At 39.6% G+C, this 21,046-nt stretch overlaps 1 protein-coding gene across 1 annotated transcript in view; it reads right to left on the minus strand.

Annotated features, from left to right (window-relative positions):
• The window catches only part of OSBPL11 (oxysterol binding protein like 11), a 66,486-nt gene that overhangs the window by 23,337 nt on the left and 22,103 nt on the right, over positions 1–21,046 (minus strand). Inside the window, exons 3-7 of the mRNA XM_058662031.1 lie at positions 16,628–16,803; positions 13,376–13,455; positions 11,390–11,566; positions 6,603–6,804; positions 1,530–1,675 (exon numbers count right to left, since the gene is read on the minus strand). Of these exons, the coding sequence (XP_058518014.1) occupies positions 1,530–1,675; positions 6,603–6,804; positions 11,390–11,566; positions 13,376–13,455; positions 16,628–16,803 (781 nt within the window). The remainder of the gene's footprint in view (positions 1–1,529; positions 1,676–6,602; positions 6,805–11,389; positions 11,567–13,375; positions 13,456–16,627; positions 16,804–21,046) is intronic.

Raw genomic sequence — 21,046 nt, forward strand, 5'->3', positions numbered from 1 at the left:
AGTTACAGAGTGAGAAGAGGAGACAAAGAGAGATCTTCCATCCTCTGGTTCATTCCCAAATGACTGCATCAGCTGGAGTTGGGTCAGTCTGAAGCTGGGAGCTTCTTCTAGGTCCCCTCTGTGGGAACAGAGGCTTATGTCTCTGAGCCATCCTCTGTTGCTTTCCCAGGCACATTAGCTGGACTGGATGACCCAAACCATGTCACCCATATGGGATATGAGTGCTGTGTGCAGAGGATTAACCTATTACACTGCCAGTCACGAGGAAATTATTGTTAATATCTCTTTGCCTTTAATTTCCCCATAATCAAATCAAATAAGACTATACAAGAAAAAACAATCCTAACCAGTTTAAAAAAATTAAGAATTCAGTGTGTTTTTTCCCTAAAAATATTAAAAACAAAGTATAAAACAGAGACAGAATTAAAGGATAAAATGTCTCTGATCATTCTTTTGCTTTTATTTTCCCTTTTCTTCTTCTCTTCTTGAGGAAATCTCTTATCATCTTACATTCTGTTAAGTCAAAATTCCAGCTCAGGGCCAGCAGTGTGGTGTAATGGCTAAAGCCTACACCCGTAATGCTGGCATCCCTTGCGGGTGCTAGTTTATGTCCTGACTGCTCCACTTCTGACCCAGGCCCCTGCTAATGGTCCTTTAAATAAATAAACAAACACGTTTCAAAATTATTTTACTAATACACAAATAACCGTAAACTGTGCAATACTCTGGACTCAATGATTCTATCTGAGGGCATAATCTAAGGAAATAATCAATGGAAGGAGAGGAGGAAAAAACAGAATCAACAGGATAATATGTTAGACATAATTAGACTGGAAATTGAACAAAAGTGTGTTTGAAGTTTTCATTTACTTGAAAGAGCAACAGAGAAATGACAGACACAGATCTTGCGTATGCTGCTTTACTCCTTGAATGCCCACAAAAGCTGGAGCTGGGCCAGGCAGGAGCCAAAAGCCAGCAACTCCTTTTGAATCTCCTAGTAGACCTATAAAGAGAATATTCTTTAAGTTCTGAGAAACATGGAATGAATAATATTTAGTAAAAATATTAAATGTGAGTGCACATGTTAATTTTTCAATGAAGGAATATTTGAAACTGGTTTTCTAAAGTGCTCATTATCCAAAAGACCAAAGACTAAATGTAAGCCTAGAGACTTCATTGTAGCCATCTAATAAAACACTCTTAAAAGGATGAAGAATGCAAATAACTACTATGCAAAAATCTTAAGAGAAAAAGTATTTTCCAGAAAAAGAGATTTGCAAATTTCAAATTCTAGAATACATTTTTATGATGGAAAAGTAGATCAAAATTTAAAAGTACATGATTTGACCTGGAAAACACAACATACACGTGTTTAAGAAAAGACTTCTTCCAAAGGGAAAGCAGTTTAAAACAGAACATCCGAGAAGGTGCAAGAGGGCAGCTCAGCTGCTATGCTGGCTTGCATGCCTGAACAGCCCTTTTCAGCAACTCCTGATATTTCACAGAGACTACATGTCCACACCCCTTACCCTTGAGCGTAGTCCAGGTTCTGCAACAGACTGCTCCTCCGGGACTGCCACTGGCTTACTCTGCTCGGCTGCAAAGGGCTGCTCAGCTCCATTTTTATAGTGGTTTGATAAAGGTATCTTTGGTTCCAACCACTCGATTGTCGTTCCTGATGAGGTAAGAGAAAATTTTTGCTGAAACTGGCTCATAATCTGGGAAGTTTAACAGATGTCGGTTTGATTAAAGAATTTTGTTTTGTGTCTAAAAGACTACAAGCAATTTAGCTTAAGAGACTCTGTCAGTCACTTGTATCTCATTAGCATGAGCACCATGATTGGGTGCTTAAGAACACAGCAACTTGTAACCGGAAATTAGACACTATTTAAAAGAAACCAACCCTGAACAGGACAGCATTCACTTCTTGAGCAAAGATGTGAATCGTAATACGTATTCCCAATCTCACAGCTGATTTTCTGTCCTCTCTATATGAATTCTGTTGCTCAAGTGATCAAAAAGTACACAATTAGGCTGTAAGGGGTCACAGCCATAAGAGGCGGCTAAGACTATCAAACAGAAAATTTTGCTTCAGGTTGGGACTGAACCATATTCTCAGCAGCAATTTCTAGTCAATCAAAAATAACCCATTGGATCCAATGTAAGAACTGCAAATCACAAAAAGTTTCATCTAACTTTTAAACTGCAACACTCTTGTACTGAATAAATAATAGCTGACCTAGTGAAAGGCAGTGGCCACATTTAAAGACCTGTCATCTTCCCAGGTAATGACTCAAACGTCTCTTGTTACCCTCAACTAGTTTAACAAAGTGGATTCTATGCCTAATCAATAATGGAAAATGTTCCATTTGATTTCAGAGGCTGATCTAGGTTTCACAGAAGCTAGACTACACAGAGCTGTAATACAGCATGTTCAGACCATGGCAGCAGCAATTTCAAAACAAAACCACTGACTTTGGTAGTTGTTATATAATAAGAGACTAGACTTCAGTAGAGGAATACATTGCAAAGTATACACAAGGCTTCTAGAACATCCTGACTTATTCAGTCTCTCTTGGCAGTGGTGGTGGAAATCTGTCATGTACAAAATAACTTGGATAAGTTTTGGTGATTGTTTTAAAATTCTAAGGATATTAAAACTTTTTGTTCTCACTTTAAATTATTTATTTTTAACATCAATATCCAAATACCTTACTTCTAAATATAAAACACAAATAAATCCTAAACTTAAAAGATCTGTTTTGAGAGCAATCAACTGACTGGAAATTGAACAAAAGTAAGTGTGTTTTAAGTTTTCATTTACTTGAAAGAGCAACAGAGAAAGACAGACACAGATATTCCATATGCTGCTTTACACCTTGAATGCCCACAAAAGCTGGAGCTGGGCCAGGCAGGAGCCAAAAGCCAGCAACTCCTTTTGAACCTCCCAGGAGCATGGCAGCGACTGAGACCTTGGGCCATCATCTGCTGCTTCTCAGAGCGCACGTTAGCAGAGAGCTGGATCAGAAGCTCCCAGGTATCCCGACCTGGGATTTGACTTCCCAAGTGGCACCTTATTCTGCTACACAACACCTGCCTCACAATAACCTCTTTAAACTAATTATCTGCTTTCAAGTTCCCTCTAACTCAATAATCCCTATTGAGTCTTTAGATAACACTTTTGGGGGGCCTGGTGCAGTGGCATAGCGGCTAAAGTCCACACCTTGAACGCACCAGGATCCCATATGGGCACTGGCTCTAATCCCAGCAGCTCCATTTCCCAACCAACTCCCTGCTTGTGGCCTGGGAATGCAGTTGAGGACAGCCCAAAGCCTTGGGACCCTGCATCCGCATGGGAGACTGGGAGGAAGTTCTTGGCTTCCGGCTTCAGATCAGCGCAGAACCAGCTGTTGTGGTCACTTGGGGAGTGAATCATCTGACGGAGGATCATTCTCTCTGTCTCTCCTCCTCTCTGTATATCTGATTTTGCAATAAAAATAAATAAAATCTTAAAAAAAAAGACTTTATGAGACTAATTTGAATTAAGACTTCATTTTCTTCTTAAAATTTAAATGGAAAAGTAATTAAGTTTTTCTCTTTGCAGCTAGATTTTCATTTTCAAATGATCTAATAATATATTTCTAAATATACAATTTGGAAAAATATACAACCTATATTGAGAAATACCTATGCTAGTTAATACTCCCAAATAACCACAAATCCATGTTCCCAAAAAGTGACATGGTAAACAACTTTAACATTAAACATTTCTATAAAGCTTACACTGTGCTTTACTTTTGTAATTAAAAAAATGAAATTTGCATTATACATGTTTCTGTAATTATGAGGCCAACACTTAAGAACAAGATCATGGGGGGAAGAGCTTGGCACCTGTTGGTTTGGAACACTGAGTTCATATCTTGGCTCCACTGCAGATTCTAACTTTGTGCTGATGTCCACTTTGGGAGGCAGCACGTGATGGCCCACGTCACTGGGTCTCGGCCACTCCAGTGTGAGACCCCCACTGAGTTCTAGGCTCCTAGATTCAGTCAGGTCCAGCCATAGCTGTTGTGGGCACTTCGGGAAGAAACCAGAAAATCAGAAATCTCTCTCTGTTTCTTCCTTATCTTTTGCTCTCTTTCTCTTTGCCTTTCAAATAAATGTATCTACCACATTGTTATTTAATGTACTTTTTATTATTATTATTATTATTATTGGAAAGCCGGATATACAGAGAGGAGGAGAGACAGAGAGGAAGATCTTCCATCCGATGTTTTTCACTCCCCAAGTGAGCCGCAACGGGCCAGTGCGCGCCGAACCGAAGCCGGGAACCAGGAACCTCTTCCAGGTCTCCCACGCGGGTGCAGGGTCCCAAAGCTTTGGGCCGTCCTCGACTGCTTTCCCAGGCCACAAGCAGGGAGCTGGATGGGAAGTGGAGCTGCCGGGATTAGAACCGGCGCCCATATGGGATCCCGGGGCTTTCAAGGCGAGGACTTTAGCCGCTAGGCCACGCTGCCGGGCCCTATTTGATGTACTTTTAAAAAATTAAGCAACATAACATATAAACAAAGCATTAGAATCAACCCAAATTTTGTAACTCAAAACAATCCATCGCTTCTCGGTCTTTCGGCTAAGATTAAGCATAGAACAATTCATCCAATGTTTAATCTCAGGAAAAAATAAAATACATCTGGTTCCCTCAAAGGAACATAATGCAGCCAACATAAAGTATGTTTGCCAAAAGCAAGTCATAAATTAGAAGGTACTGTTGACCTTAAGTGACAAATGTGAGAAATAAAAGCGCGTATATAATTCCTAATAATTCAAATTGATAGAGTAAAATAAACCAAACTAATAAAAGAAAATATATTGGCAGTTTCTTGTTGGTAGGATAATTCATGTACTTTCAACTGCATGGCACTTTCTCAATTTTCTGCATGTGTTGCTTTCTAATAAGAGATCTGTATTGGACTATTTACAGTTCCTCCCAAGCTGCAATCCTCACAATCCAGAACACAAGCTCTTCTACCTCTTTGAGCGTCCTCTCCCATGTGCTCACGTTCACTCCTAATTAGTAATTTCCTAATGGCTTTCCCAGACTTTTTTCTGTAAGAGTTATTTTCCATTTACCCACTTGCCTGTAGCACTTAGTTCCTACTAATACTTTATATATTATTTTGTAGTACCATATGTTTCTTCCCTAACCAGACTATAAATTCTTTAAGGGGAACTTAACTGACAGGCCTCTTCCTCTTTTTGCTTTACTTGAAAGTAAGAGTTATAAGAAGAGAGGGAGAGTCAGAGAAAGATCTTCCATCACTGGCTCATTCCCAAAATGGTTGGAGCTTGGCTGGTTTGAAGCTGGGAGTTGACTCCCAAGTGGGTACAGGAGCTCAAGACTTTGGGCCACCCTCAACTGATTTCCCAGGCCATCAGCAGGCCACCAGAGGTGGAACAGCCAGCACTTGAATTGATGAGCGTATGGGATCCATCATTGCAGGCAGAGAATTAGCTTGCTATGGCACCATGTCGGTCTTAATGACTGGTCTATTTAACGATGTCCCTAACTGTCCCGTTGGTTGCCAATGGCTTGAAATCTTGAATTTAGGCACACGTGAGGATAGGATTCATATTATATCCACTTGACTACAGAAAAAAATTTCTTGATCAAAGATTCACTGTCTTTCAAAAATGTCTTGCTTTCATAAATAAAAGGAATTAATTGGAAATGAGAACAAAAATAGTTGTGAAATATTAAGTTATCATTATGAATACAATGTGTTAAGCTTATGCATCTCACTCATGGAAGGACTAATCTTTAAAAAATTATTTTTAAAATTTTTATTTGAAAGGTAGAATTACAGAGACAGACCTTCCATCCACTGGTTCACTCCCAAAATAACCAGAACGGTTAGCCAGAACAGAGCTGATTCAACGTCAGTAGCCAGAAGTTTCCTCTGGGATTCCCACATGGATACAGGGGCACAAAGACTTGGACTGTCCTCCATTGCTTTCCAAGCCATAGGCAGGGAGCTGGGTCAGAAGTGGAGCAGCTGGGACACAAACTGGCACCTATATGGACACTGGAGCCACAAGCAGAGTTTTAACCTGTCACTCCTCAGCAATGGCCCCAGAAGGATTCACTTTTGTATTCTAACACAATAACATTCTTTTTCCCCAGAACAATTTCATTTCAATAATAGGTGCTTTCAAATACCAGATATATACATTTTTTTTGAGACTGGAAAGTGGCAATTTATACAGGGCTGATCAAAACTTTAAGAAATGATCACAATGTTTCTACTCTAGTTATGGGTAAATCATACCAACAATTTCAACAGGAATACATGAGATGGGGTTTTAAGATCAATTTTGACATGTGGAATTTGAAGTTTAAAGGAATATTCAAAGATAACAGACCTAAAATCATTTTAGATTCAAAGAACACAACTAGAATCTGTTCAATATTAGTGTGATAATTAGAAACCAGGAGACTCACTTTTTTTTTCTTTTTTAACTTATTTGCAGTTGGAATTGACAAGTCCAGGCCTTCCTATGTTCGAGTCCTCAACATTATGCCCTACCTTTCATCGGTAACTTACCTGAAGGCAACGAGCCCTTCTGATGCGATGCATGCTGCAACTGGAGAATATGAAAGCAGTCATTTAAGCAGTTCATAGTTGCCATGGAAGTAGCTTTGAGCATTAAGAGATCCTGGTCCAAGGAACTAAGATGGCCAGAAGTAGGAAGACATTCAATTCGTCTAATTAAGTCTCTTTGTTGTCCTTCAGCATGAGACATCATCTAAAGAAAACAACAGTTGCGTGGGTCCCACTCATAACTTACATAAACATGTACACATTTCATTGCCAGTTAACATATAACATTCAACTTCTGAGCTAATTAAAAATGAGTATTTTTAAGTTTTTTGAGAAACAGAGGAAGGCAGACAAATGGGCAGAGCATACTTCTATTTGCTGGTTCACTTCCCAAATGCCCATGTTGGCCAGGTAGAAAACAGGAACCAGGAACTTAATTCAAGTCTCCCACATTGTGGTAGGAAACTAACCATGTAAGCTACCACCTGCTACCTCCAAGAGTGCACATTAGCAATGAGCTGAAATAAGGACTTGAACTTGGGCATTTTGATGTGGAATGCAGGCGTCCCAACCACTGTCTTAAGTGCTAGGCCAAATGCTCACCATCTCAACACAAATTTTATGACTCAACGGGTTCAGAAATGTAGTTTAAGTTTGCTTAGCTACTTTTTATTTAGCCAAATAAATTATAATGACCATTAAGCTACTTGTTGTTTTTAACTAGTGAGCATTTAACATTTTATTTTTTGCTAGGCAAAAAGACTGTGACTTAGGCAGCTATACATTTTCTGGAATCAAAAAGGGTCAAAAATTTGCTATTTTTTATTAGTATAAATTTACACATGTCGACAGAAAACACATTCCAGAATGCCTTTAATAGCAGCACTGGGATTGGCACTATGGGGCGGCAAGTTAAGATACCACCTGTGACAGCATTCCATAAATGCTCCACTGTCAATCAAGCTGTCTGGTAATGCACTTGGGAAAGCAGAAGATGGCTCAAGTACATGAATCCCTATCTTCAGCTTGGTCTAGCACCAGCCACTGCAGCTGTGTGGGGAGCGAACCACAGGATGGAAGATTCATTCTCTTTCTAACTCTACCTTTAGATAGATTAGAAAAATAATCCTAAAAAAAATAGCATCAAAAATTTCATTCTGAAGTAAAAGTGATTTTCGGGCTCTCAACCACTTTCCTCTTGTATCTTCCTTCACAAACAAGTTGAGAGCATGGTGTTAAATACTGTTTATCTGTTACCTTTTTCCCTAATCTTACTTTATGGTTCCATTCAGTTAAGTTTAAAGCAAAAACTAGATCCAGGAATTTCAGGCTAAAAGAGATTAAGACAGCAACCCTTGATTAGGCATTCTGTCTACTCTTCTTAACAAAGCCAATGGAATGACAGTGACTGGTGAATAATCAAATTTTTAAACTGAAAACTGAATTTATGATGCTTAACTATTTTCAGTGGTGAGTAGAAGAGTCTCAGGTGACTTATCCTTTGGAAACTAATTAATTCATGTAGAAATTCTATATTGCAAAAACTCTCACAGCTTTCAGAGGCTCTGTTACTGATGATTTTTTAATAGTTAATCAGAGGACTGACTAGTGAAAGGCGTAAAAAATCCCATCAAGCAGATTAAGCGTGCTGTGCATGAAAACAGCCCCAGGAAACAGTTAGGGATCCAAACACTTCCCAGGGAGAAAAAAAGTCTGAAAATGAGAAATGTGTCTATAAAGGTTATCTACAGCAAAATGTAGTTACAAGGGCATCTATACGTACATATATACATGTGCTTTGTGTGTATGTAATGTTTTTGCATGCAAATTTGAGGACTAATTCCCAATAATCCAAACTTAATGAAAAGGTACTTTCATACACACTTTGGAATAGTTTGGGCAATGTCTATAATCTAAGACCCAACCATTGAATTTGAGTATGTAACCAACAGCTATGTATGTCTCCATAAAGGCTAAAATGGATAAAAACTATTACAGTGTATTCATACAGTGACTATTATACAACAATGAAAAGAAAGGAACAGTTAGACTCAATATCAAAAGTAAATCTTAGATATATAATTTGGACTAAAAAGAAGCCATATCCAAAGGCATATATACTATGATTACAATTTCAGAAATTGCAAAAATAGATAAACCTAAGCATTCTCAAAACCAGAATGATAAGGATGGATATAGTCATGGAAAGGAATCAAAGGTTTTTCTAAGGTGCTGGTACTATCGATTTATCTTGATCCAGGAACTAGTGTCATCAATATTTAATCCAAATTAAAATAAATAAAGAGAACAGATCAATTTTTGGCACTTGGTGAAACTGTTGCCTGGGATGCCTACATCCCATCTCAAGAGTACTTGGTTCAAGTCCTAGCTACTTCACTTCTGACTCAGATTTCTGCTAATGCACACTTTGGGAGACACTCAATGATGGCTCAGGTACTTGGGTCCCTGCACCCATGCAAGAGGTCCACGTCAGATTGAGTTCCAGTCTCCTTGACTGTTACAGACATTTAGGAAGTGAACTAGTAGACAAAAGATGTGTTTTTCTTTCTCCGGCTTTCAAATAAAATGAAGCAAGCAAACAAAAAAAAACACATGATAATGTAATGGATTAAATCTCAGCTTGCAATGCCAGCATCCCATTTGGGTGCCAGTCCTGGCTGCTCCACTTTAATCCAGCTCCCTTCCAATGGTCCGGGAAAGCAGCGGAAGCTGGCCCAAGTCCTGGGCCCCTGCACCTATGTAGCAGACCTGGAAGAAGTTCCTGGCTCCCAGTTTCAGACCAGACCAGCTCTTGCTATAGCAGCCATTTGGGGAATGAATGAACATATGGAAATTTTCTTACTGTACTCTGACTTTCAAGTAAAATAAACTGTTAAAAACAAAGAAAAATCACACATAGATTAAATATCCAATCAAGGTGCACAAAAGAAGGGATTTTCATGCAGTAAAATATAAAAATTCGCTGAAAAAGATTCTCTAGTTATCTCTTAAGAAACTGTCAGCTGTCTGAAGCTTGCATTGTGGTGCAGTGAGTTGGACCATCACCCGACACACCAGCATCCCACATGGGCATCTGTACTCTGCCTATCCTACTTCAATCCAACACCCTGCTAAATAATGTCCTACTTTCAATCCAGTTCCCTGCTAATGGCCTAAGAAAAGTAATGGAAGATGGTCCAAATTCTTGAGCTCCTGTCACCATCCTCAGAGACCCAGAAAATGCTCCTGGCTTTCACGTGGCTCTGTCCTGGCCGTTGTGGCCGCTTTGGGAGTGAACAAGCAGATAATAGGTCTCCCCCACTCCCTCTCTCTTTCTCCAACTCTGACTTTCAAATTGAAATATAAATCTTCCTTACAAAAAAGGTTTATTTTTTAGTCACATATCTGTGAGAAGGCAAGTTTTCATCACTTGCTTTAATCAAGACAACAAATTGCAATAGACTGAGTGTAGAACCAAATGTGATATTCCTGCTGTATCCTAATAAGCTGGACATCTGAAGACATTGCAAACATGTGAAACAAAATCATTCCACTCTCTCCAATAATTATTTTGTTCCAGAGAAAGGTCATTGCTCGACATAAATCACAATATATTCTCATGTAATGGGCTTGCTAATTTTCATTTTAGAATAAAACAGCCATATCTTTAAATTCCTTAGTTTTGATTTCCAGTGAGACAAACATCAATAAAGTTAACTCATAAAACAAAAGCTCTTTGAATAACTCAATAATTTTAAGAACAAAAAAGATCCTGAGACCAGAGTTTGAAAACATAAAAACCATAGAGTAGTTTGATATTACAAATTCTTGGAAAAGAACCAGGTTTTACATAGCCTAAAAGTATCTCTCCAAAGTACTTGCTACTTTTCATGAGAAAAATAGTAACCTTACAGTGGAAAAAATTTAATAGAAGTCATTTTAACCAAGCAATCAAGGGCAACATTACTAGTAGTAAGACATAGGGATATCATGACCTTGAAGTGCTATTCCGAGGACACACATCTTTCCCATGACACTCTGTCACAACATAAATCCTCATTTAGCTCACGAAAAAAAATCAGATAAACTAAAATTCAGTAATATTTAAACAGCAGGTGATTTTTGAAAAGGTCAATAATCTTCCTGTGTGTCAAGGTCATGAAACACAAGGAAGGACTAAGGAATAATCACTGCCTTGAGGAGACTAAGAAATAACGAGTAGGGGCAGGCATTAGTCTGGGAGCCAAGACGCTGCTTAGGATGCGTTCATCCCTCATCAGAGTGCCAGGATGGGATTCCCAGCCCTGCTTCTGGGAGGCTGCACCCACAAGGCAGACCCTGCCACCCACAAGGGAGACCTGGATTGAGCTTCCAGCTTTCAGCTTGGTCCCAAGTCTGGCTGCTGACGAATGAACCAGCAGATGGGAGCACTTCCTCTATGTCTCTCAAATTAATTACTTACTTGATTAAACATAAATAAAATAACAAATGGAAGAAAGTAAAAAGTCAGTTATTTATTTTATTATTCAGTCTTTCCATTATTCTTTTATTAGATCTTTGATCAAATCACATCAAAGGCAAATATATTTTTTCTTAAGACCTGAAAGACATTGAAAAATGAAGTGTGTCTGGTACATAGTTGACACACATGAGAAAACTGAATATTACACATTAAATCAGGGTATCTTTTTTACTTAAAAAATACCAGACAAGAAATAATGAAGACACAAACAATATTTTAAAACAGAAATGATTTTGTTCATCTTACTACTGCTTCAATTCACACTTACCTCTCTGACTTCCACAAGATGGTCTGGAGGTGAGTGTGTTCTCTTGCTTACCGACTGCAGTTTGGAATGTCCAACATTAAAGAAAGAAATGGCATTTTGACTTGGTCTCCTCTGTGATATAGGAGAATTACCACTAGATGCAAGCGAGAAACTTCGTGACTTCAGAGGAGGATTATTCTGTTAGGCAAAGAAAATAATCATTTTAAATGCAGACATTTGAAACTTACAGTTTTAACAATTAAACTGATGTGCGTATGTTGTGGCATAGTGAGTTAAGCCACTGCAGAAACACCTGTGGCCCATATTCAGGGCCAGGAAGAACAATATCCACTCTGCTTCTGATCTCACTCCTACTAATTAAGCCTGGGAAAGAGGATGACGGTTCAAGGACTGGGTTACTGCCATCCACACTGGAGAGCAAGATAGAGTCCCTGATCTCTGGCTTCAAACTGGTTAGTCTCTAGTGAATGAAATCAAAGACACAGTAGGAATCAACCTTAAATTCAGTAAGATGGCAACAGCAAACATTTTTTTTTTAAAGGGCAAGTATAGAGGTTTTTAGACAAATTGCCATCTTCATACATTGTGGGTGAAAATGTAAAATGCGAAGTCTGCTTTCGAAAACATTTCAAAACTTCCTCAAAAAATTTAAATGCAGAACATATGACTTGATAATTTCACTCCTAGATAAACACAAACTTGGATACAAATGTTCAGAGTATTATTCATACTATTTCTAAAATATAAACAACCCAAATTTCTATCAGCCGGTGAACGGACCACAAAACGTGATATATCCATTCACAGAGTATTACTCAGCCTTCAGAGAAGGTTTGCTGGGCTGGCCTGGTGGCACAATGGGTTAAGCTGCCATCTATGACACCGGCATCCTGTACCACAGCACTGCTTTGAATCCAGGCTGTGCCCCTTCTCACCCAGCTTCCTGCCAATATAAGCGGGAAGGCAATAGAAGACGGCCCAAGTAAGCCCCTACCATCCACATGGGAGAGCAGGGTGGTGTCCGTGCCTCCTGGCTCCAGCCTGGCCCAGCAGAAGTTATTGTGGCCATTGAAGAGAGAATCAACAGATGGAACATCTCTTCCTTTGTCTCTCTCGCTCTGTCACTCTCACTTTCACACAAACAAATCTTGAAAACCAATGACTATTTACTGGCACGTGTGATATCATGGATGAATCTTAGAAATATCAGATGAGCAAAGTCGGACACAAGCCACACTTCATATGATTCCATTTGGACGAAATGCCCAGAATAAGATGCATCAAAACAGAAAAGAAATTAGTGTTTGCTGCTAAGAACAGATCAGAGAGCTACTGTAAAAGCATATGAGTTTAGGGGAGGCAATAATTAAAATTTTGTTGAATTAAACAGTGGCAATGGCTGTATAACCTTGTGAATATACCAAATTTTTTTTTTTAAATATGCTGGGTTATATACCTTCAAAGGGCAAATTTAATAGGATGTGTATTACATCTGATTTTTAAAATGCACTTCAATAACATTTTCTCCCCATGCTATGGGTTGGAAACTGTTTACATCATCACCCCCTCAAAGATTCATGGATTCAAAGTTTGGTCCTCAGTGTGGCGTTGCTGAGGCACAAGCACTTTTATCAGGTAGAATGTAAAAGAAAGTAACTAGGTCATTGTGGGGTGCTGCTTCAGAAGCAATTCTCAGAGTTCTCATGGGGCTCTGGTTAGTTCTCACAGGAGTGAGTTGTTACAGAAACAGCAAATCTTGCCCCTCTAGCCTCTGGCTTCTTGTGTCACCATATGATCTCATACAAAGCCTTCCCTAGAAGCCAAGTAAATGAGTTCCCCTTCTTGGATTTCCAATCTTCTAAACCATGAACTGTATGAACACTTTTTTCTTTAAAAATTACTCAGGCTCAGTTATTTTGCTATGGCAGTAGGACACTGACTAAACCCACATTTGTACATTAATATCATTTCTAAATTCTGCATTACCTTCCCAATAGCTTCAGTGTGATGCTGTGTACATATCTGAAGTCGGCTAACCCAATGCTGTCGCTCTTTAGCATCCGTGGCTGGTAAAAAGAATGTAAAAGTTATTTACTGTTGGTTTCTTTCTTGAATATGATTGCTTAAAGTATGAAGAATAAACCACTGAAAAGCAGAGACTGGGGCTACTCCCTCTAGAGCCAATGTCTCTGACTTGAGAGATGTAGGCCAAAGGCCAAAGCATCAACCTTTCTAGGAAGCAGAGTAGATGGCTGCACCTATTTCAAAAGGAGGATAAATTACAAATAGATACATGAGGACATGAGACTGACATGTCCTAAAACTCTCATAATAATATGTTCTCATTTGAAGAAAAAAAGGTGTGGGCATTGTTGCACAGTGGGTTAAACCACCAGTTAGGATCCCCACATACCCTTTAAGAGTACCAGTTTCAATACATTCAACGCAATCCCAATCAAATTGCCCAAAACATTCTTCATGGAACTGGAAACAATGATCCAAAGGTTCATCTGGAAGCACAAAAAACCACGGATAGCTAGAACCATCCTGAAAAACAGGAAGTTAGCAGGGGGAATCACAGTTCCGGACCTCTGGACATACTATAGGGCAGTGGTTATCAAAACAGCGTGGTACTGGCACAAAGATAGAGAGGAAGATCAATGGAGCAGAATAGAAACACCAGAAGGAAACCCACACAGATACAGCCAAATAATCTTTGACAAAAAGACAAACGACAATCCAGGCAAATGGGAAGGTCTGTTCAATAAATGCTGTTGGGACAACTGGTTAATAGCCTGCAGAAACAAAAAAATAGATCCACATCTCTCACCATACACTAAGATCAGATCTAAATGGATAACAGATCTAAACCTACATCCAGAAACCTTCAAACTTTTGGAAGAAAATGTTGGAAACACACTGGAACACTTAGGGGTAGGCCCTCACTTCCTAAAAAAGACTCCAAATGCAGTAGAAATCGAGACCAAAATAAACAATTGGGACCTCATCAAACTAAGAAGCTTCTGTACAGCTAGAGAAACAATCAACAAAGTAAAAAGGCAACCCACAGAATGGGAGAAGATCTTCGCGCACGACTTAGGTGATAGAGGGCTGATCTCCAGAATATACAAAGAGCTACAAAACAACCAAAATGTCAAAACAAACAAGCCACTCAAGAAATGGGCACGGGAAATGGGCAAACACTTCACAAAGGAACAAACCCAAATGGCAAATAAACATATGAAAAAATGCTCAAGTTCCCTGGCAATAAGGGAAATCCAAATTAAAACATCAGTGAGGTACCACCTAACGCCAGTAAGACTGGCCCACATGAATAAAAGCACCAACAACACTTGTTGGCGAGGTTGCGGGGAAAAGGGATCCCTACTCCACTGCTGGTGGGGCTGCAGGCTGGTACAGCCTCTATGGAAATCAGTATGGAGAATATTCAAACAACTCAAATTCAACATACCGTATGATCCAGCAATAGCACTCCTAGGAATATATCCAGAACACTTGTTTTATGAGAAACCAACATGCACTCCTATGCTCATAGCAGCACAATCAGTAATTGCAAAAACATGGAAGCAACCAAAATGCCCATCAACAGAGGATTGGATAAGAAAGCTATGGTTCATCTACTCCATGGAATACTACTCAGCTATTAAAAAAAACAAAATGCAGTTCTTTGTGGCCAAATGGGCCAAACTGGAAACCATCATGCTAAGGGAAATGAACCAATCCCAAAAGGTTAAATACCACATGTTTGCCTTAATTTAAGATGATATGATGTTATGTATAACATGTTATGTTTTGAATGTTATATGTTGTGTATAAACTAAAATTGAAGTATAGGTGAGGTGGTCACAGAAGGTGGCTGGGAACTCGCATTTACTTTTAACATATTGGTTACTCATTACTATGTCAATTAATTCCATAATGATGTAAATTTTTGCTGATGGTATGTTGGAGCTTCCAATTGACTGGGATGATACTCTGCTGGCTCTGTCTTCAGGCCAGAGAGGGTATACCTAAGAAGCCGCTGAACTTGACTGGACAATAAGATGCTGGACTCTATGTTTGGTATACGCTTGCAATGGGGGAATCTCAACTGAACTTGAGCTGTGGTTATGCAACAAGGTGGAGGAATCCACCATGGTGGGAGGGTATGGGGAGGGGTGGGGAGAACCCAAGTATCTATGTAACTGTGTCACATAATACAATGTAATTAATGAAGTTAAATAATAAATAATTAAAAAAAAAAAAAAAAAAGAGTACCAGTTTCAGTCCTGGCTGCTCTGCTTCCCAACCACCTTCTGGGTATGGCATCCTGCTAGGCTCAAGTGTATGGGTCCCTGCCACCCTTGGGGAAGACCCAGATGGAACCTGGGGTTTTAGACTTGAGTCTGGCCCAATTTTCTTCTTAAATAAAGAAGTAGGGCCTGGTATGGTAGCCTAGTGGCTAAAGTCCCACCATGCATGTGCTGGGATCCTATGATTATTGGTTCGTGTTTCAACTGTTCCACTTTCCCACCAGCTCCCTTCCTGTGACCTGGGAAAGCAGTCAAGCATGGCTCAAAACCCTGGGACCCTGCACCCGCATGAAAGACCCAGAAGAAGCTCCTGGCTCCTGGCCATGGATCGGCTCAGCTCTGGCCACTGTGGCCACTTGGGGAGTGAATCAGTAGACAGATCTTCCTCTCTGTATCTCCTCCTCTGTAAATCTGTCTTTCCAATAAAATAAACACTAAAAAATAAGTAAATAAATACTACTAAATACTACTACAAATACTACTAAAGATCTGCTGTATAATCAGCATGTTCAGATCTGTTGCAGTAAGTTTAGTAGCATTCACATTACATTTTATATGTATTCATTAAAATCACAAACTTCTGTATACATTAAATCCACAGAATATGACATTTCAACAAATTCCAACAATGGATGTTAGCCACTGAAAACTACAAAGAAGGCATACACATCAAACCAACTGAAGTGGCAAAATACATGTTTTATATTTCAGTCATCAGGTTTTCCTTACACAAATCAAATTTTTGAGAGTTCAATCCTAAACAAAGTTGCTCATTGACTCTTGAGAAAAGTCAAATATTGAAACAAATTTTATAAATTCTCAAAGCAGTTTCAAGATTTATAATACTGTTTGTATCACTAATGACAGCAATTTCTATTTCCAAAGGAGGCAAATCAGAGTATTGGTTCAAGTATCTCCACCATACCTCTGAGTTTGTACTGCTCCCCACTGGCAGCATTTACAGTGAAGGTGTGCGAGTCCTCATCACTGGGTGATATTACGGCTCCTGCAAGCTGCAAGGTACCTCTGGGCTTTTGATTTCTAGACTGTTCAGTCACAAAGTACTCCAATAGTCCAGCTTCATTGTTCAAAACAAAAAACCTGTAACAATTAAAAGAGTAATACGCTTCAACTTTTACCCTAGCTAAATGGAAACAAAGCAAACATCAAGCACTTATACACTTCTATTTTTGATACTATAAAAAAAAATTGTTTCGAGAACCTTCCTTCTCTCTCTCTAACTCTGCCTTCCAGCAAAATAAATATTTTTTAAAAACAGTGGGGAGGAGGGGTTATGGGATGGTTGGTGCTGTGGTGTACCAGGTAAAGCCGCTGCCTGTGGCACTGGCACCTGATATTGGTACTGGATCACATCCTGGCAATCCTACTTCCAAACCAGTCACCTGCTCATACACCTGGAAAAGCAGCAAAAGATGGTTCAAGTACTTGGGCCCACGTACTCATAATAACAGAAACTTGGAAGAAGCTCCTGGCTCCTGTCTTTGGATTGGCTCAGTTCTGGCTGTTGTAGCCATTTGGGCAATGAACCAGCAGATGGAAGATATCTCCCATTCTCTCTCCCCCTCTCTCTGTGTAACTTGGCCTTTCAAATAAGTAAAATAAATCTTTAAAAACAAATTCCAAAGCATTTGAAGAAGTTCAGTAGTCCTGCCTTATCTAACGTTTTGCTTTCACAGCCAAACACAGTTCAAAAATATCAACAGGGGCCAGCACGATGGCATAGCACGCTAATATTCCAGTTGGCCAGTTTGAGTTCCAGCTACTCCAGCTCCCTGCTTATAGTCTTGGAAAGCAGACTAGGATGGCTCAAGACCCTAGTCCCCTGCAGCCAGCCAAACGGCAGGGGACCAGGAGAAGCTCAGGACCTGGAGAAGCTCCTGGCTCCTTACTTCAGATCAGTTCAGTTCTGGCCATTGTGGCCACTGGGGTGTGAACCAACAAATAAAAAACTATCTAGTTCTGTCTTTCCTCTCTGCAAATCTGCCTTTCAAATAAAAATAAAATCTTAAAAAAAAAAAAAAGAAAAAGCTACAAATGGAGATGCATAATCATAAGGAAATTGAGAATAAACAAAATACTTACATACTTTGGGAAAAAGAGTCTGATACTTCAATTCGGTTCTAGATTAACTACTTTTAGAATTATGCTAATTCAGAGACAACTTTAGGTAGTGCAATGTTTTGTTGTTTTAAAAGTAACTTTTTAAAAATTTTTAAAATCCACACTTGATTTTATAGCATTTTGGCTTTCTATATATTAGCCTGTTCTGCAATACAATCTGATCCACTACCAATTCCTGGAAGACAATCGTTACCTCAAACAACATGACAACCACATCAAACTGAATCAGGGAGAGAAGCAGATCACCTGAGCAGAGAGGAAACCAAAACTTCTTCTAGATCTTTTTGTATGCCACTAATTTTGAAAATTTTATGTACATACTTTTATTTATTTTTTTTTTAAAGATTTATTCCATTTTTATTACAAAGTCAGATATACTGAGAGGAGGAGAGACAGAGAGGAAGTGGAGCTGCTGGGATTAGAACCAGCGACCATATGGGATCAAGGCGAGGACCTTAGCCACTAGGCCACGCTGCCAAGTCCATGTACATACTTTTATGAAAAGTATAAATTAATCTTATTAGTTTCCAGTTTTAAAACTTACATTTAATTCATCATTAGTTTACTGTTTATATGTTCATTAACTATGTAACTCGAGTTAACTACCTGTCCCATTTTTTCCCATTTCTAATAGTATTTACCTTTATTACTCCAAAGCTTTTGAAGAAACGTTTTAAAGTATTTGATGATTTATTTACTTGTTGACGTGTTACTTTAGAGACAAAGAGACAGAAAGACTTCCCATTCACTGGTTGACTCCCCAGAAGTCCCCAAATGGCACTGGGTCCAAGACAAAACCAGGAGCCTAAACCTTAGTCCTGGGCTCCCACAGGGGTGGCAGAGACTCAATTTCTTATGTAATCACCCGCTTCCTCCCAGGATGAATGGCATCAGGAAGCTGAAATCAACAATGTAGGTAGATTTTCAGTCAGGCCTTCCACTGTAGGATGCTGATGTCCTAAATGGCATCTTAACTGCTTAACCAAATGCTAGTATTCAGTCATTCATTCATTTGAAAGGCTGAGAAACAGACTGACAGAGAGCTATCACCTGCCTGTCTATTTCTCAAACGCATGTAATAGCCAGTATTGGACCAGAGCTGAAGCTGGGAGATGGGAGTGCAGTCCGAATCACCCACTTGACTATCAGAAACCCAATTAGTTGGGTCATCACCACTACTTCCTGCGAGCCACGTGAGCAGGATTCTGGAATCCGGAGCTGGGAACTGAAACCAAGCATTCAGATATGGGATGCAGCATACTAACCAGAGACCACTTCTGTAGCAATTCTTGGAGTTAGCAAAACATAGTTTGACAAATGTCTAACACATATAACCTGTTCTCAGTAAAATGCCCAAGTGCATATTCCACCAAAAGAGCCATTAAAAAAAAAAAAAGTTTGGGCACAGCGGCGTGGCCTAGCAGCTAAAGTCCTTGCCTTGAAAGCCCCGGGATCCCATATGGGCGCTGGTTCTAATCCCGGCAGCTCCACTTCCCATCCAGCTCCCTGCTTGTGGTCTGGGAAAGCAGGAGAGGATGGCCCAAACCTTTGGGACCCTGCACCCGTGTGGGAGACCTGGAAGAGGTTCCTGGTTCCCAGCATCGGATCGGCGCATACCGGCCCGTTGCGGCACACTTGGGGAGTGAAATATCGGATGGAAGATCTTCCTCTCTGTCTCTCCTCCTCTGTGTATATCCGGCTTTCCAATAATAATAAAATATTAAAAAAAAAAAAAAAGTTCAAAGTTACACATCTGACCCAAATTGTCTTCGATTTAAAAAAAAGTCATATTTGGGGGGTCAGAGTTGTGACACAGCCAATTAAGGAGCCACTTTCAACACCAGCATCCCATGTAAATACCACTTTGAGTTTCAGCCACTCCACTTCTGATCCAGCCCTTTGTTATACGCTTGGGAAAGCAGGAGAAGATGTCCTAAGTCCTTGGGCTCCTGATACTAACATGTGAGACCCAGAAGGCTTACACCTGGCCCAGTCGCAGCTGTTTCAGCCACTGGGGAGCAAATCTATTTTTTCTTTTTTTCTTTCGGGTTCTGCCATTCAAATAAATATGTAAAATTTTTAAAAATAAAAATCAAGTCAGATAATCACAATTTTCATCTTTAAAGTATCTAAAATCATTATTTCATACATCATGTCATATTTTTTAGTTGTCTGAGGTAGGAAGCCAAATCCAGCTCTTGTTATTTCATCATAGTCAATAGCAGCAGTCACCAAGTGATACACAAATTTAAAAAAAAAAGCACAATATGATACATAAACTTTGTAAATACAACCGTGACTATAAAAGACTTTGGAGTCAAAATTAACCAGGTTCAATATTCAGTTTTCCCACATGAAGTTTCTATTTATTTATTTAATTTTATTTGAATGGCAGAATTACAGAAAGAATGACAGACAGAGATTTTCTATTTACATAGTTTATTTCCAAATGCCTGCAATGGCTGCAGCTCAGCTGATCCAAAGCCAGCAGCTTCTTCTGGGTCTCCCATGTGGATACAAGGGCTCAAGGACTTGAGCCATTCTCTGCTGCTTTCCCAGGCCATAAGCAGGAAGCTGGTTGGGAAGTGGAGGGGCTGGGACTAGAATACGTGCCACTATGGGCTGAGGATTAGCCTTTTCAGAACTGCACCAGTCCCTGAACTGTCTTTGAAAAGCAAACTAGTATCACTTCACACTCATTAGGATGTCTACTAACTAAAATAAAACAGAAAATCACCAATGTCATCAAGGATGTGGATACACTGAATCTTTGTGCATTACTTGATGGGATTGTAAAATGGGACAGTCACTGTGGAAAACAATATGGAATTTCCCCAAAGAAAAATATTACCCAGTAGCTCTGAGTACAGATATAGAAGTGAAAACATGAATTTGAACACTTAGGCACTGCATGATAGCCCAGTGGCTAAATCCTTGCATTGCAACTGCTGGAATCCCATATAGATGCTGGTTTGTGTCCTGGCTGCTCCACTTCCCATCCAGCTCCCTGCTTGTGGCCTGGGAAAGCAGTCAAGGACAGTCCAAAGCTTTGGGACCCTGCACGCACACAAGAGACCTGGAAGAAGCTCCTGCCTCCTGGATTCAGATCGGCGCAGCTCTCGCCATTGTGGCCTCTTGGGAAGAGAAATAGATCTTTCTCTCTGACTCTCCTTCTCTCTGAATATCTCACTTTCCAATAAAA

The sequence above is a fragment of the Ochotona princeps genome, chromosome 3, assembly GCF_030435755.1.
Source record: "Ochotona princeps isolate mOchPri1 chromosome 3, mOchPri1.hap1, whole genome shotgun sequence".
Taxonomy (NCBI): Eukaryota; Metazoa; Chordata; class Mammalia; order Lagomorpha; family Ochotonidae; genus Ochotona; species Ochotona princeps.